This window comes from Talpa occidentalis, unplaced genomic scaffold, assembly GCF_014898055.3.
Source record: "Talpa occidentalis isolate TD23 unplaced genomic scaffold, MPIMG_talOcc4v2.1 talOcc4.6, whole genome shotgun sequence".
Classification (NCBI taxonomy): Eukaryota; Metazoa; Chordata; class Mammalia; order Eulipotyphla; family Talpidae; genus Talpa; species Talpa occidentalis.
Genome location: NW_023604972.1, coordinates 81253817 through 81270259, shown reverse-complemented (window position 1 = coordinate 81270259; position 16443 = coordinate 81253817). Strand labels below are relative to the sequence as shown.

Below are 16443 nucleotides of genomic sequence, written 5' to 3'. Positions count from 1 at the left end.
TGAGTGGGGGGTACAGTTACTATCTTAGTTACATGTCAATGTAACATTTATTTCTTCTCAGTGCTGACAGTAGAGTAAAATTATGGGATGTGAGGAGAGCATCAGGATGTTTGATTACTCTTGATCAGCATAATGGGAAAAAGTCACAAGCTGTTGAATCAGGTAATGAAGAATGCATTAATATAGAAATATGCCAATAAAAGTTCTTTTATATTGAATATTTTGAATTGAAATCAAATAAACATGTTGACAAATTGCAAATATTGTATTTTAAAAAGGCATTCACCATAAATTGATTCCTTAATTTACATAAACTAAATTATTGTCTTTCTTCAAGATACAATTAAGTATGCCAGTTCATCTGCCCCTGGTTTTTCAATTGTAGAAACTTCTCTGGATTTGTTTTGTTCTGCTTTGTTTTACTTTAATGAGGCCAAGTAATACAAGTCAGTGCCACTTAGGAAGTTACAGTAAGTTAAAGGAATAGTAATATATTGTATTTATATCAGAATAAAATACATTATATCAGAATAAAATCCGCAAGTTGTGTTAAATATGAATCAGTTGCAATCCAGGTGACAAAGTCCCTCAGTTGCATTTTTACAATAGAATTTAATTTCTGTTTTGATTAAGATTCTGATTCTACTTAATTCTGGACCAGAAATGTATTGTTTTTTTAATTAAATTTATGATGCTACTGAAGGATAGGCTTTCTCAAACTTGTTCATTTTGAAAGTAATATAAATTTTGATTGCAACTAGAACAGTTATCCTTGCCCTGTTAGTTTTTTAAAATAGACAATCCTAATATGATTTTAATAGCCCAAGGAATTAATGACTTTTATATCAAAAATAGTATGTAAAAAGTTTAAAAGATGCTAATTTAAAATTTTAGTACTAAACTATCCACTTAATTGATAGCACAGCTTACTCTGAAGAAAAATTAAAATTGCCAGAATTTTTTACCTTTAGTTTTCCTTTATGATTCTAACATAACAGTTTACCATATTCTCATCATCTAAAGATTGATTAATTTTAAATATAATGAAGCTATGTATTTGAAGTAATTCAGATAGTTGTGGTTTATGTGTTTAAAATAGCTATACCATCAAGCCTTAAGTATGTGCTGGGTACAACAGATAAATTGAACTATATTTTTCATTACAGCAAATACTGCTCATAATGGGAAAGTTAATGGCTTATGTTTTACAAGTGATGGACTTCACCTCCTCACTGTTGGTACAGATAATCGAATGAGGCTTTGGAATAGTTCCAATGGAGAAAACACACTAGTAAGAAATTTTAAGTCCCTTCAATCTTTTGTATATAAGTTAACGGCTCTGTGATACATAGTTGATGTTTTATTCTGAAACACAGCTTTTACATACTTCTAACATATGTATAATTATTTATAAATTTATAAAAATATTGTGAATCTATGTTTTATTAAAGTCTAATTTCTGAGTTCTCTGAATTTCTTCTCACACATTAATGAATTATCTTGAGGTATGGAAGCTCTACCCTGGTGTTCAGTGCATTAGAATACAAAACTAGTATCTGCAGGGAAAATTCAAAGGCAGCTTTTAGCATGACAAAAGAACAAAGTCTTTCAAAGTAGCTATTCTGGTATTTATTGTTTTAGTTATCAGCAATATCATTTACCCAGTCACCACAGTGTGAAAACTTTATTCTGCCATCTATGTTATCCTAGCTATTAAATCAATTACAGACATATGAAAAAATGTTCAACATCACTTGTAATCAGGGAAATGCAAATCAAAACTACCATGAAATACCATCTCACACCAGTGAGAATGGCACATATTAAAAAAACTAGCAACAACAAATGTTGGCGAGGGTGTGGAGAAAAAGGAACTCTCCTGCACTGTTGGTGGGAGTGCAAACTGGTCCAACCACTATGGAGAGCTGTGTGGAGATTTCTGGACCTACTAAACATAGAGCTTCCATATGATCCAGCAATTCCACTCCTAGGTATTTACCCAAAGGACACAGAAACATCAATTCCAAAGAACACCTGCACCCCTATGTTTATAGCAGCACTATTTACAATAGCTAAGCTTTGGAAACAGCCCAAATGCCCAAAAATAGATGAATGGATCAAGAAGATGTGGTACATATACACCATGGAATATTACTCAGCATTCAAAAAAGATAAACACATGCAATTTGCAGCAACATGGATGGCGTTGGAAGGGATCATGCTCAGCGAAATAAGCCAAAAAGAAAAAGAAAAGTACCGGATGGTCTCACTCATAGCAGGAATCTAGAAAACTTAAATAAGGGACCAGGAAAATGAATATAAGAAAGTGAAAATCAAAATCAACAAAAAACTATGAACCAGAGACACTTTTTGGGTGGGGGGAGGAGGGGAGGGATTGGGGTCAGAATGGGGGGTTTGCAATTGTATGGGGGAATATAAAAATAAACTTTATTATTTAAATAAAAAAAATCAATTACAAGTCCTATTAACTCTACCTTCAATTTTTTCATGTCCGTCTTTCTTTCCATCCTCACTATGGGCCTCATCATGTCTCTACTTTAACATCCTTACTTCCCAAACTCATCTCCCAGTGGACATCTTTCAGTATTTTCTCAATATTTTAAAACTGAATGCCTCTTCTTCTGCCTTTTGTGCACAGAGCCTGTGTTTTATGTCTCACCAGCTTTGTCTTGCCAATTCCCCATTTTATTCCAAATTGCATTGGGCTATTGTTCCTCTCCTTTCTATCTTAGCTGCTTCTCAACTTTCAAGATTCATCTCAAGTGCAACCTCTCTTTAACTTCTCTCTACACTAGCTTACAGCATCTCAGAGTAGCCAGTGTCTGCCCATTGCTATTACATCATCATATAATCATCATTTCTTAGAATGAAAGAAAAATAATTTGTAACAATGTATCTCAGAGCTTTTGATTATGTAGTCTAGAGTCAGTCTCTGAGTCTGTCATTTACTAGCCAGGAGACCTTGATCAAATTAACTTGCGTGTTATTTTTGCACAATCATGTTCTCTACCTGTTAGTTTTGTAGTACTTTAAATAATGCATGTAGACATTTAGCACTTGGGTACATACAGCAATTGTTGACATTTAGTACATGTTGCCTGTCACCGTTACTATTATACTCATAGTTGTTTGACAATAAAATGAGCTACTTATGATGGAATTTCTCCATCACTCCACATATTCATTTAGTGACTTTATGTATCTATTTTGTGGGACTGTAGAATTCATAAGATAGTGAATTAATATACCAACATCACAGCCCCAGTTTATAAAATCCTCCTCCCCACCAAAATCTTTTCAAAGCCTGTACGTACTGTCTTTAAGACATCATAGCCAAAAGTAGCCTGTTCATCTACAGTTCTCTCATAGTAATTTATGTAACATGCTGTTTATTACAAATTGTTTTATTTATGTTAAGTATTTATATTCATAAAATGGGAACCTTAGGTAATCACCTAGTATTGTGTGATACATGGTAAATGCCAAGTACTTAGGCTATGTGGCCTAAAATGATTCTCTAAGGGTGCCTAAATTTGCAATTTTATTTCTATCCTGGTTGAAATGTCAATATTTATTTTTTTACTGTTTGAATTTCCCTCTTATGTGAATTGTGCATTTATATCATTGGCCCTTGTTTCCATTAGGATAGTTCTCATTCCCATTAGATTTCATAGAGCCCTGTTTGTAGTATAGTATTATATTTGAAGTATTTATGTTTTCCAGTCTTTGGTGTCATTTTAATTCAGATTTGAAAAATGAGTGACTTTATGATTTTATATCCTACAGGTAAACTACGGAAAAGTTTATAATGACAGTAGAAAAGGATTGAAATTTACTGTCTCCTGTGGCTGCAGTTCAGAATTTGTTTTTGTACCATATGGTAGCACCATTGCTGTTTATACAATTTACTCTGGAGAACAGATAACTATGCTTAAGGGACATTATAAAAATGTTGACTGCTGTGTATTTCAATCTAATTTCCAGGTAAGAATAATACTTAAGGGAACATAAAATGTTCAGGTAGTGAGCTTGCCAGACTACTGTTATATAAAACAGTATGATTTCATTCTGAGGAATTATAGTTTTAATCCACATTTGAACTAGGGTTTATTTAATAGAGGATAATACAGCATAGATTTTTGGATGGCATATAATGTATGTATTAATATATTCACTGGGACAAATTCTTTTGTATATTGACTACGTTTAAGAAGTAGTAAAATCTGGCAAAATAAAATAATGTTTTGCTAACAGTTTTAGAAAAAATTAAATATATGATCTAATCTCAAAATATAGCTTGTGTATATTGATTTGTATATGTGTAAGTCTAAAATTTTATCTATTTTCTGCTTTTGAGTTGGTGCAACTTATATATTAAGATCTGTGGCTTTCATTTATTTAATATCCTGATCTTTCTCTTTCATCTGATCAATGGAGCAGGTGGTTGTTGTTGTTCAGACAACAGTTGCACAAATTACTTTATATGCCCCTTTAAGTGAGTTTAATATAGCCAAGACTTGCATTTTCCCTGTTTTGTAGGCAAGGAAAATTAGACTTGTGAAAGTTAAATACTGATAGAGTAAAAATTATAGATTATGAGAGCTAAAAGGGACCTTCCCTGGTGAAACTCTTATTCATTTGTTCATTAATACTAAGTATTTAACTTGTACCTGACACTTTGATCTAAGATAAACAATACAATACAGATTTTTTAGCCAGCCCACAGTGTCGTTATATCAAATACATATCCTGCTATCTATTAAACAGCAGTTGCACTGAGACCCCAGTCCAGCTTTAACACCTTTCCCTGGGACCTCCTACATCTCTCCTTAACCCCAAAACTAAGCAACACCTTCAAGATCCTACTTCCATTCTCTGGCCAGTATCTCTTCTTATTGGTCAATGTACTGGTGTACCAGTTGTTAAATATTTTAATTGTTACTTCTGAAAGAAGAAAAGTAAAGCACAGATAGTTGGCTAGACTTATCTTAGACCTATAGATAATTATTGACAGAGCATGATTATCAGAAATTATTAGAATTAGAATAATTAGATATTATCTTTTCATAGTCACTTAGAAACACAGCCAAGATTTTACCTAGGTATTCTGACTACAAACTATTGCTCTCCACCAAATCACAGCTTCCTAACAGATGTGCCTAGAATGAATAAAAGCCAAGATACTGATTCCCCTCCTGGAATAATTGGGACAAGTCTGGGTCAGCCAGAAACTTGGGGCCAATAAAGAGACATAACAAAAAATCAGTATGTTATTTTAAACTAGACTTTTTTGCTTCCAAGGACATTATTGGGACAATCAATGTAACTTAAATGGGATCTACTAGCTGGTAGTAAGACATCAGCATGAATTTTCTGATTGTATTTGTTGCATTGTAATTATATAGAAGAATGTCCTTATTCGCAGGAAATACACATTAAATTATACAAGGATGAGGGATCTCATATTAGCGATTTACTCTTATATGTTTTAGAGAAGAAAATTCTTTGTGTTGCTTTTGCAACTTTTCTGTAAGCTTTAGAATTGTTGGGGTTTTAAAAATCTAAATTCCCCAAATGAACTCCTGCACTTACCCCAAAAACTTCAAGACCAATTCAAATCCCTCCATTTAAGTGAGGTCTTTATTATTTTAAGTGCTATCTCTTCCCATCTTTTTTGAACACCTACAGAACTTTCTTTATGTCTCTATCAGTATAACATTACTTATCATGAATTGCCTTGTAAGATTATCACACCAAGTTATCTTGGATATATATATCTTGCCTTCTTAGGAAATTAAATTGTTCATGGGCACTGAACATCTGAAAATAATATTTTTTTTATCCATGACTAGTATAACCATATAGCCTAGATTTAACAATATATAAAATTTTGTGCAATTTAGGAGATTTGATTGTGTGTTACTAAATCTGTTTCATTTAATTTTTCTATCTCCATATTTCCTATAAATAATTTCATAATTTATTTTCCCTTCATTGTTTTTAGAACATTACTAATTGTGTCGTGCTTCAGATAGTTTTTGAGACTATAGACTATAAAGAGGAAATTGCATACCAGAGCAGGGAAAAAAGGGTTTATTGTTAGAAATATTTTTGTAGAAATACAGAAATATATTTATGAGAAAAAAAGTTTTACGATTCCTTAACATTTTGCTGGGTTTTTTTTTAGCCCTTTCTTCTTTGCATAGTAACCTTTTGGTCATTGACATGTGTTTTACATCCTTTTTTTTCCCCCTTCACATTGAGTGTTTGGTTTATATCCTGCTCTTTTCTCTTTGTGATACTCATTTTGAGTATTTTCCTATCTCATTAAGTATTCTTCAAAAGAAAATTTAATGGTTATAGCGTCCTGTTACCATACTTTCAGGCAGTTATTTCTATTTTTTTTATTATACCACTGATGATATCCTTGAATTTCATGTATGTTGTTGGCACAAGTTCTTAGAAATGTATACCACAACTTTTGGTATATATTATGATTCTATTCTCCAAAAAAATTATACCAATTTATATTCTCTGTATATGAGAACATTTATTTCACTGCCCCATAGGAATGTTTTCACTGCTAGACAATGTAACATATCCCTTAAGTTTTGTTGAGGAGGGAAAATGAGCATTGTTTGGCAATGTGCAAACAGCACATCCATAGAGACTGACTTAGACTGTGTATCAGCCCAAGCTCCTCCTAGTGAAGGAAACTCAGGGAATATGGGTTGTAAGTCTTAAAGCTCTTTCTTTGAGTAGCAGCCAGTTAAGCAGCTATGAGCTAAAGAAACCTTTGTGAACTTTGGGCCTATTTTAGCTAGAAGAAACTCATATGATTTCCTCTTTATAGTCTATTAAACTCAGTTAATGACAGGGAAGAACAAACTTTCATCTTTTTTTTCCTCCCTCTAACACTTGAAATAATGAAAACTATGATTGATTAAAAAAACACTAGAATTTTAAGTGTTTTTGTAAAATTTTCATGTTAAAAGCTCCAACATATCCTAATGTTATTTTTTTTTAAAGATTTGTTTATTTATTCATTCATTCATTTATTTATTTATTTATACAAGCACTGGGTACAGTCAGAAGCGTAGGAGGATAAGAGAATTCACCAGAGGTAGAGGGGAGAGCAGAACAGGCAGAGTGACTGTACACTGCTGAGGGGAGCAGCGGGCGGCAGGAGAGGTCTGCACACCATGTGGGACCCTCGTATGGCAGCCAGGGATTGAACCGGCGCTGCAGAGGCTGCGGGAGCTTCGCAACCCAGCGCTCAACCGCTGCGCCACTGGGGAGGCCCTCCTAATGTTATTTTTAAATACAAAACAAAGCTTTACTATATCTTACAAAGGGCATTGGCCTAGTTCAGTGGGGAATAGAAATAGAATTAATCTACTTGAGCTAAACTAAGAATTAATCATGTAAGAAATTGGTGAAGTTCATTTCAGATTGTTACCAGCTTTAAACTAATCACAATCACATCTTTGCTTTCTGCATTATAGGAACTTTATAGTGGTAGCAGAGACTGTAATATTCTTGCTTGGGTACCATCCTTATATGAACCGGTTCCCGATGATGAGGAGGTAAATATTTGTACAAATCATACAGTCATTTCTATTTCTTGCTATTTTCTGATTGTAAAAATGATTTGCCTGTTGTAACACATTTCTTGCTATTTTCTGATTGTAAAAATGATTTACCTGTTAAATTAGGAACTATTAACATTTTGATTGACTTTATTCTTGTTCCTATGTATATGAGTTTTTTTAACATAGTTAATATGTTTAGACATACAACTTGGCATCCTGCTAAACATTTATTATTATACAATAAGCCTTTTTCCTTATCATTAGTAACAATTTGTAAGTATTGTTTTATTATATAGCATTGTTGTTGATATACCACAATTTAAATATTTACCTATTTGGAGACATTTCTTTTGATCATTATAAACAAATTAAGGTGACTATCTTCATAAATTATTCATAATAATAAAAATAAATTAAAAGTATATCTTTGGCTTATGTATAGGAAAAAGGATATTAGAAGAAAACTATATCACTTAATGTATAGAAATACTATATGACTCTGATGGCTTATTTATTTCCTTACATAGTTATAGTGATAATTTGAACTATGTAAGAATTTATGTATATGAGAAATTAAGCAAAACAAGTAGAAAATCAGAGCTACACAACAAACATTTGATTTCAAGAACTATAATCATTGACATTTAAGTGTCGGAGCTATCATGTTTTATCTTTTAAAATATACTGTTTATATGCATTAAGAAAGTCATAATTCTTACATCATTCTCATGGTAATATAAAATGGTATGTGCTGAGATTATTTCCACAAAGCTTTAGTTTTAAGGATTCTTGTGACTATGGATAGACTGTGAATGTGATCGTGATGCAGATGCCTGTAGAGAAGTCTACACCAGCCCCTACATGTGCAGCTGCTACTTAGCTTATATTCAAAAGTATTTCATCTGAACTATCAAATGCTACAGTTTCCCACAGAGGCAAAATAACACAATTCAAAACATAGCAAAACACTCATACACATACATTCACTTAGTCTTTGGTTTCAGGTAAATTAAATAAAAATAATACTGGGAACTGGGTTTGAAATTCCAGTTCTGTGATTCATTTGTGATCTGGCACAAGTTTATGGTATCTCCAAAGACCAGAATCATCAAAGCAAAATTGTTCTTAGGTTTCCTTTCAAGTCTACCCTTGAGATGAGATTGACTTCCCCAACAACCAAGATATAACCCTCTAGGGTTGTTTCTCTTGATATCTAAGATAGAGGAGGAATTTAGTTCTACCCTAAGAAACCAAAGGGGCAAGATTTATGGTCATTAAGCATAAATCCTATTATTTAATTGGCAGACTGTTTTATTATATTCCAAAAAATCTGGTTTCATTTTCCCTCTAACTAAAACTTAGTCATGGTCAAGGCAAGCTAATCACTTTTTCCAAATGTCTGAAATGTGTAGGGGACCCACATTATAGTTTAAATTTGATCTCTCATCAAGAATCTTTATTTTTATTGTCACACAAAATAAAATACAAATAAATAAAACAGTACATAGTTGTTTTATTTACCACTTTAGGTAGATGTGCTGACATAGATGCCCCGGTAGTCAACCTATAAAGACTTTTCAGTAATTACCAGTAAGAAATTTAGAATTTATCAAGATGTATGTGTGGAAGATGTTAAGTTTGATTTTGTTCTTTCTCATTATTTGGACATGAACTAGATTCCCTCTAAACTCATGCCACTTTATCTCTGTAACATTCAAAACTGTCAGAAGAACATGCATTCTGGTGCGGTGGAGATGGTTATGTTCAAGCACAGACTGAGTGTCCACTAGGAGGAGATGTTGTAGAGAAAACGAAAGTAATGGATGGTAGTTAACACTTGATCAGTAGATCTCAAACAGTAATATGTACCCTATATCTACTTACATTTTTACTGCAGCTTTTAACTACAAAGATTTTTGTGTGTGATTTTAAGCAATAAAATATATTTCTAATAATACTATGATACAGTCACATTATTATATTTACTACTATGAACAGTAAAATTTATACACACTTGTATTTTGATTTCTACTTATTTTTTTTCTTTGTTCACCATAGCAATAATAAGTTACAATAAAATATAACTTTGCTTCTAGATTACATCTGAAATGAGATCTATGGTAGTATAGATGTCTAAGGTAGTTAAAGACAAAAGTAGGAGACAGGAATCACCTAACTTCTCCAAGGGTAATATGTTTGTGAATAAATGCTCACTAAATAACCTAACTTAGAAGTTAAAATAAAAAGACTGAAAGATAGGAAATTCAGTAAACTTTGGATGAAAGAATAAATGAACAAACTTCAGTAAGTAAGTAGATTGCTCTTGCAAATAAGTAGATTGCTGCTAGAAATAAATAAATAGTTCCCTGAGGTTTAGTAACAGTTTTGTATCTAGACATTTGTGCCATAATGAATTCTGTTTGTATACCTGATTAGGTGTGGTAGTAAACTCTGATCTATTTAACAGCTATAAAAAAAACCTAAATTAATATATTGTGTTCCAACTATCCTCTCTGATATTTGGGAAATTTACTGAGAACACCAAATTTTCTGTTATTACCATTGTTTGTATTATAGAATTGTTTGTATTATAGGATTGTTTGTGTTATAGTCACGCTCATCAAAGAGGAATTGAACATTCTAAGACATACATTAGGAGTTACCCTTAACATGAACTATTATATGTTGCAAAAGGCAATACATCTAAAATTATTTTAGTTTTGGTGCTAATTTAGCTGCAGAGTAAGAGTCAAACCTGGTTCATAATGCTGAGTTACTTCAAAAATGAGAACATCTTAAACCCCTTGAGTCATTTGCCAATGAATAAGGAGGCAGACATTCAAAGTCTCCCCCCAAAATTGAGTTGATTTGAAATAACACAGAATTAAAATTACTCTAGTTGCTGATTACATTTATTAAGTATGGCTCTAAAGTTGTAAGAATACTGTGAAGTTTGGGTTTTTTAAATAAAAATCATCTAAATGCATGCTATTTTTCAAAGAAATCTCCCGAGGAAACCTGTGTACCTACGATAACAAATGTGTTAGCTATTTCTGACACATTTGGCAAGTGCTTCTGCTATTTTACTTGTACTAAGTAAATAAACTCACTATTTAATAATACACATTACTTTTTGGAGCAAAAATGGTTTTATTCATCTGAATGAACACTTTTATTCCCACATTTGGATATTTGCTTACTTGTAAAAGTCAGGTCCATCCAAATAATGAAAGTTGCCAACATGAACATTTTGGGTTTTCAAATCAAATTATAGACTTGAGTCCACTCTTAGCCACATGCGTGTTAATGTGGCACCTTCTCCAGTTGATTCCAAAGAGTTGTAAAAATGCCTTAAGCAATAGCAGCATCATTGTGTGTGTGTTAACTACTTTGGAGGAAACAAATAATTTGGATAAAGTCTGTTATATCTGTTTAAAATGAAGTTACATTGTCTTACATTTTATGTGAAGTGTTTCCTAATTACCTTTGTTGTGAAATTCACAGTTACATAGTTATTTCCTTTAAAAATAATTACTATTCATCTGACATATTTTATAAGTATATTATGAGTCTAAAATTATGAGGTAAAGTAATCAACTCTTTCTCTCCCCTTTTTAGACTACAGCCAAATCACAGTTAAATCTAGCATTTCAAGATGCCTGGAGCAGCAGTGATGAGGAAGGATGAACATCAATCTTTAGTTCTTTTGTATCTATTTGTTAAACTTCTAATGTGGGAATTTCTTTTTAAGCTGTCCATTGGTGGCTAAATTAGCCCTGAATGTATGATTCCCCACCCCCCCATGCTAACCTCACAAGGTTAGTATCTATGAAAATGGTAGAACAGATTTCTACATGGTTTATTTTATCAAAATGTTTCCCCTACATTCCAGCTGCTGTGCCTAGGGAAACCCCTATTGCTACAGCAGAAAGAGACAAGTCCTCCTCCCTGTGTGGGACATAGAACAGATTATATGAACAATAAGATGCAGCCCCCAAGGACCAGCAAGTGGAGATACCAGCATTGACTTTTTCCCACTGGCTATATTACCACCCTGCTTATTTTCACTTTCAAGGATAAATTTAGTAAAGATAATTATATTAAAAGCAATAATTGCAAAGATAACAAAATTATTTTAACCATATTCAGATACTCAGTTTTTCCAATGACTTCATTTACTTGACCATCATCAGCTCTAATATTAAATATTTTTGGACTCCATGCTTCCGACAATGCAAGCGGTGTATCACAGGGGGGTTTTAACTTGAGGAAAATCCCATGTTTATTGTAATGCTCCAGGTGGCAGCTATACTCATTCTTGAATCCCCATCTATGAATCTCATTAGGATGTAACCAAGTCCTACTTCATTCATTGGAGCAGAAAAATGTGCTGACGAGGAATCTGGCTAAAACATGAAATGTTACAAAAATTTCCATTTTACTGTTTCTCCTTGTTATGTCATAGCCCACAGATGATTATCATGAAGCTAATCGTATCTTTCTTTCTTCCTGATTCTTATCAGCAGGAGGCTAGTAAAAGAAGTTTTGTGAACTTGATTACCAAGCATGCGGAGTTTTAAGTGTGTAAATGTTAGGCCTCATATTAGAGCTACCTTCTGACCAAATGCTTTCCACTCATTTACTTTATAGGTGAATGTTTGGAACCCTGACCATTTTGCTCTCATTCTTTCCCTTCCTTGTTGAGGATGCTTGAGACTTTGGAGAATACTGTTGAAACTAGAAATTATTTTTTCTAATTTTAAGATAAAAGAGATCTTTCTACAAGCTGTAAAACACTATGTTGCCTCTTTCTAATTATATAAATATGCTTTCCCATTAGAAACAATTCCAGCATTATAGAAACTCACAAAAGAATGTAATGGTGCCCTGGGATCAAACCACCCTGAGGTAGCCACTGCTAGTATTATAGTGGTCATTCTTCCATGCATCTCTTTATACACCTAATTTTATATAATGGGATGTTCGGCATGTTGTTATGGGGACTCCTGTCCTCCCCCATTAGCACCTTCCTCCCTCTGCCCTACCCCTCCTGCCACACTCCAAGTTATTAACCAAGTATGTGTTCCTTCATTTATAATCCTTTATGGGCCTATGTAGACATAGATGGGGAAGTATTTTTGCTTTGCAAAATGAAATATACAATTTTGTCTCTCTTTTCAGTTTTAGCTTACAAAATATTTCTGTGTCATTTGATATAAAATAATTATGTTCACTGTAGTTTCTTCCTGTATTTTTATAGTCTTGCATGTGGGTCCTTCATCCTGGTCGCACTGCCTTTTCCAGGACTAGCTTATTCTTAGGAGCACACCTTTAATTAGAAACCAGCCAATTCAAATTACCCACCTCCAACCATTTCCTTTATCAAATCCCCCTATATCAAACTAGTATTTCTCCTGTCCTAAATTACTGGAGGGCCAGATACCAGACAACTAGTGACCACCCCTTTAGCCCTGACCCCACCAAAATTATTCAGGCTATACAGTCCTAAATTCAATCAGTGTACCTACCCTGCCTCACTCATATCGCTCTCAAAAACCCCAATAAAACCTTTGCATCATGCTTTTGCCTCCCTAGAGAGGAGGCCTCCTGACTGACCCTGCTTCTTCTGCCTGTGGCCCTGCATGGCGTGATATGCCATGCTTCTGGTTCTAGGTACATGTGAGTACAAACTTACTCCTTCATTACAGTAATTTCTCTGTGTGTTTTGCCATACATGATTAGAACAAACCCAGGTACAAGTCTTAACATAGTTGGCACAGGAAACAGGGGGTTGATACCAAATGGATATGATATGACCTTAAACTGCTCTTGGCTTACTAATTGCATCCAAAAGTCAGTAACCACTACCTGAAATGGCACCCATCATTGCTGGCCACCACTTGCTGCTTGATGGCTACGGTATTGTGTTGTCAGGTATTGCCATGATCTCCCAACCTAAAGGGTGCACTCAACATTTTTGCTCACATAGATACTCCCAAGGTAACTTCTGGCAGGGAATCACATCCAAAAATGAGGTTAGGCAGGTTCCAGAGAACTGGGACAGGAGAGATGCAAAATCAAAGTGCAAATCAAGATGATGGTGGCTGCCATTGTCTCTGCTCAGGGCCAGGAGCAGCTTCTCTACTTCTCTCTCCCACATGTCTCCTCCAAGTCTTCCCAGCAGTACCAGGATAGAAGTTGGGCCATAAGAGAGAGAGAGAGAGACAGGCCTGCCTGCCTTCCATGGTATATAGGTCCACAGAGTTGCTCATTTCTATCCCTAGTTCCCAGCAGCTCCCCTCAAGAAGTTCACGGCATACCGGGACTTGTAGTATAAGGCTGCTCCATGTAACTGGGAGTGGAGAATAGGGTACCCATTTTATGTTTCTCCCTCTAATACAGTTTATCACAATAAGTATAAACCTATCCCCACATTTAACATGAGCGAATGAATACTATAAGTTTGCTTTTCTTTAGCATCAGTCTTTTAATTTAAACTCTTCCTTAGTGTGAAAGGATCCACACTAAGAAACCAGCCTTATTCAAATGAATTCATTGATCTTTTCATCCTGTTGACCTCAGACAGACAGTTATTTCACCAACAAAATGGGTTTATTTGGAAGCAACAACAAAGGCAATGTGGAAAGTACTCTCATGGCAACACAGGCACATGCCTCCTGTCTTACCCAACCCAACTTAGATAAATGTTAGAGGGACTATTGTGACCAAAGTGTTCATTAGAGGAAACTGGGAATTTGATGTGTGGTGGCTGCTCACTCACTGGCCTCTGCATGGCATTATTAGCTGAGCTGTTGCTGTGCAAATAGGGACCTTCCATTGTGATGGGGAAGGAACACCACTTCCTGTCAGAGATGCAAGGCAGGCTGGGTGCTATAGTTTGCTGACTGCCTATGTGTGAAAACACTTCTAGCCTCCAGACCCATTTAAATAAGTTTTCTGAATATTAATTTTTACAATTAATAACAAGTTGAGCACCAGCTATGTGTCAAACAAAAACAAACCAAATCCTTTGCTATACTCAAATATTTCCATTGAAAGTAGATGTTATTAGCATCATTAAAGTTGAGAATGAAGAAATGGAAATGGAATGAAAGGGATGCAATTTTTTTGAAGATTATGCATACAAGAGCTGGGGTGCAGGCCAGAGGAGTGGGGGGTGAGAGGACCCACCAGAGACAGAATGGGGAGCAGATTAGGCAGAACTACTGAAATACACTGCTGAGGGGAGCAGCGGGCGAGACAGGAGAGGTTTGCTGTGCCGTGTGGGTCACCTTCCTGGCTGGGGATCCAACTTGTGCTGCAGTGGCTGCAGATAACTTCATAGTGCTGCAACTTAACCCCTTGCACCACTAGGGAGGCCCAGGGATGCAATTTTTAAAAAACAAATTGAAAAAAGACTAAGCTAAATATGAAAATAAGGGCCTCCCCTGGTGGTGCAGCGGTTGAGTGCTGGGCTGCGAAGCTGCCTGCAGCCTCTGCAGTGCCAGTTCGATCCCCAGGCACCAGCGAGGGTCCCACATGGCACGACAGACCTCTCCTGCCATGCCCACTGCTCCCCTCAGCAGTGTATTTCATCAGTCTGCCTGTTCTGTTCCCTGCTCTGGCTCTGGTGAATTCTCTCACCCTCCCACGCTTCTGACTGTACCCAGTGCTTGTATAAACAAATAAATCTTTTAAAAAATATATGAAAATAAGATCTATTTAAAATTGCAGAGGAGGATAAAAGATAAGGGGAAATGAATAAGTAGTAGGGGAAGGAAACAGCATTAAGTTTTTTTTTTTTTGGCTTAAATATTATTTTTTAGTTTTATATATTTTATACATAATTTTTCATTTTTGCACAATGTATGCATTTTCATCTTGGTTATAGTCCCCATACAATTCCCAGCCCCCCTTGTTTTGATCCTTCCCCCTTTTCTTCCCCCCACCCACCCCCCATAGTGTGTCTCTGGTTTATAGTTGCTTGTTGATTTTGATTTTTACTTTATTAGAATTAGTCTTCTTCCTGGTCCCTTATTTAGGTTTTCTGAACTCCTGCTATGAGAGAGACCATCTGGTATTTTTCTTTTTCTTTCTGGCTTATTTTGCTGAGCATGATCCTTCTAGCTCCATCCATGTTGCTGCAAATTGCATGAGTTTATCTTTTTTGATTGCTGAGTAATATTCCATGGTGTATATGTCCCACATCTTCTTGATCCAGTCATCTATTTTTGGGCATTTGGGTTGTTTCCAAAGCTTAGCTATTGTAAATAGTGCTGCTGTAAACACAGGGGTGCAGGTGCCCTTTGGAATTAATGTTTCTGTGTCCTTTGGTTAATACCTAGGAGTGGAATTGCTAGATCATATGGAAGCTCCAGCTTTAGCAGGTTGAGGAATCTCCACACAGCTTTCCATAGTGGTTGGACCATTTTGCACTCACCAGCAGTGCAGGAGAGTTCCTTTTTCTCCACATCCTCACCAACATTTTTTGTTGCTAGTTTTTTTTAATATGTGCCATTCTCACTGGTGTGAGATGGTATCTCATTGTAGTTTTGATTTGCATTTCCCTGATTACAAGTGATGTTGAACATTTTTTCATATGCCTGTTGGCCATTTGCATAATAATCAAAACTACATGGTATTGGAACAAGAACAGACACACGGACCAATGGAACTGAATAGAAAACCCAGAAATAAACCCACAGATTTATGGTCAACTAATCTTTGACAAAGGAGCAAAGAATATGCACTGGAGCAAAGAAAGTTTGTTCAGTAAATGGTGCTGGGAAAACTGGGTCGCTACATGCGAAAGAATGAAACTTGACCACTA

General features: G+C 35.1%; 1 protein-coding gene across 2 annotated transcripts in view; it reads left to right on the top strand.

Annotated features, from left to right (window-relative positions):
* Positions 1-14545, top strand: part of ERCC8 (ERCC excision repair 8, CSA ubiquitin ligase complex subunit) — a 39807-nt gene extending 25262 nt beyond the window's left edge. For both annotated transcript variants that reach the window (XM_037529141.2, XM_037529143.2), the window contains 5 exons: positions 62-162; positions 1167-1291; positions 3808-4005; positions 7527-7607; positions 11232-14545. In XM_037529141.2, coding sequence (XP_037385038.1) covers positions 62-162; positions 1167-1291; positions 3808-4005; positions 7527-7607; positions 11232-11300 — 574 coding nt within the window. In that variant the 3' untranslated portion in view covers positions 11301-14545. The remainder of the gene's footprint in view (positions 1-61; positions 163-1166; positions 1292-3807; positions 4006-7526; positions 7608-11231) is intronic.
* The last annotated feature ends 1898 nt before the right edge of the window (positions 14546-16443 follow it).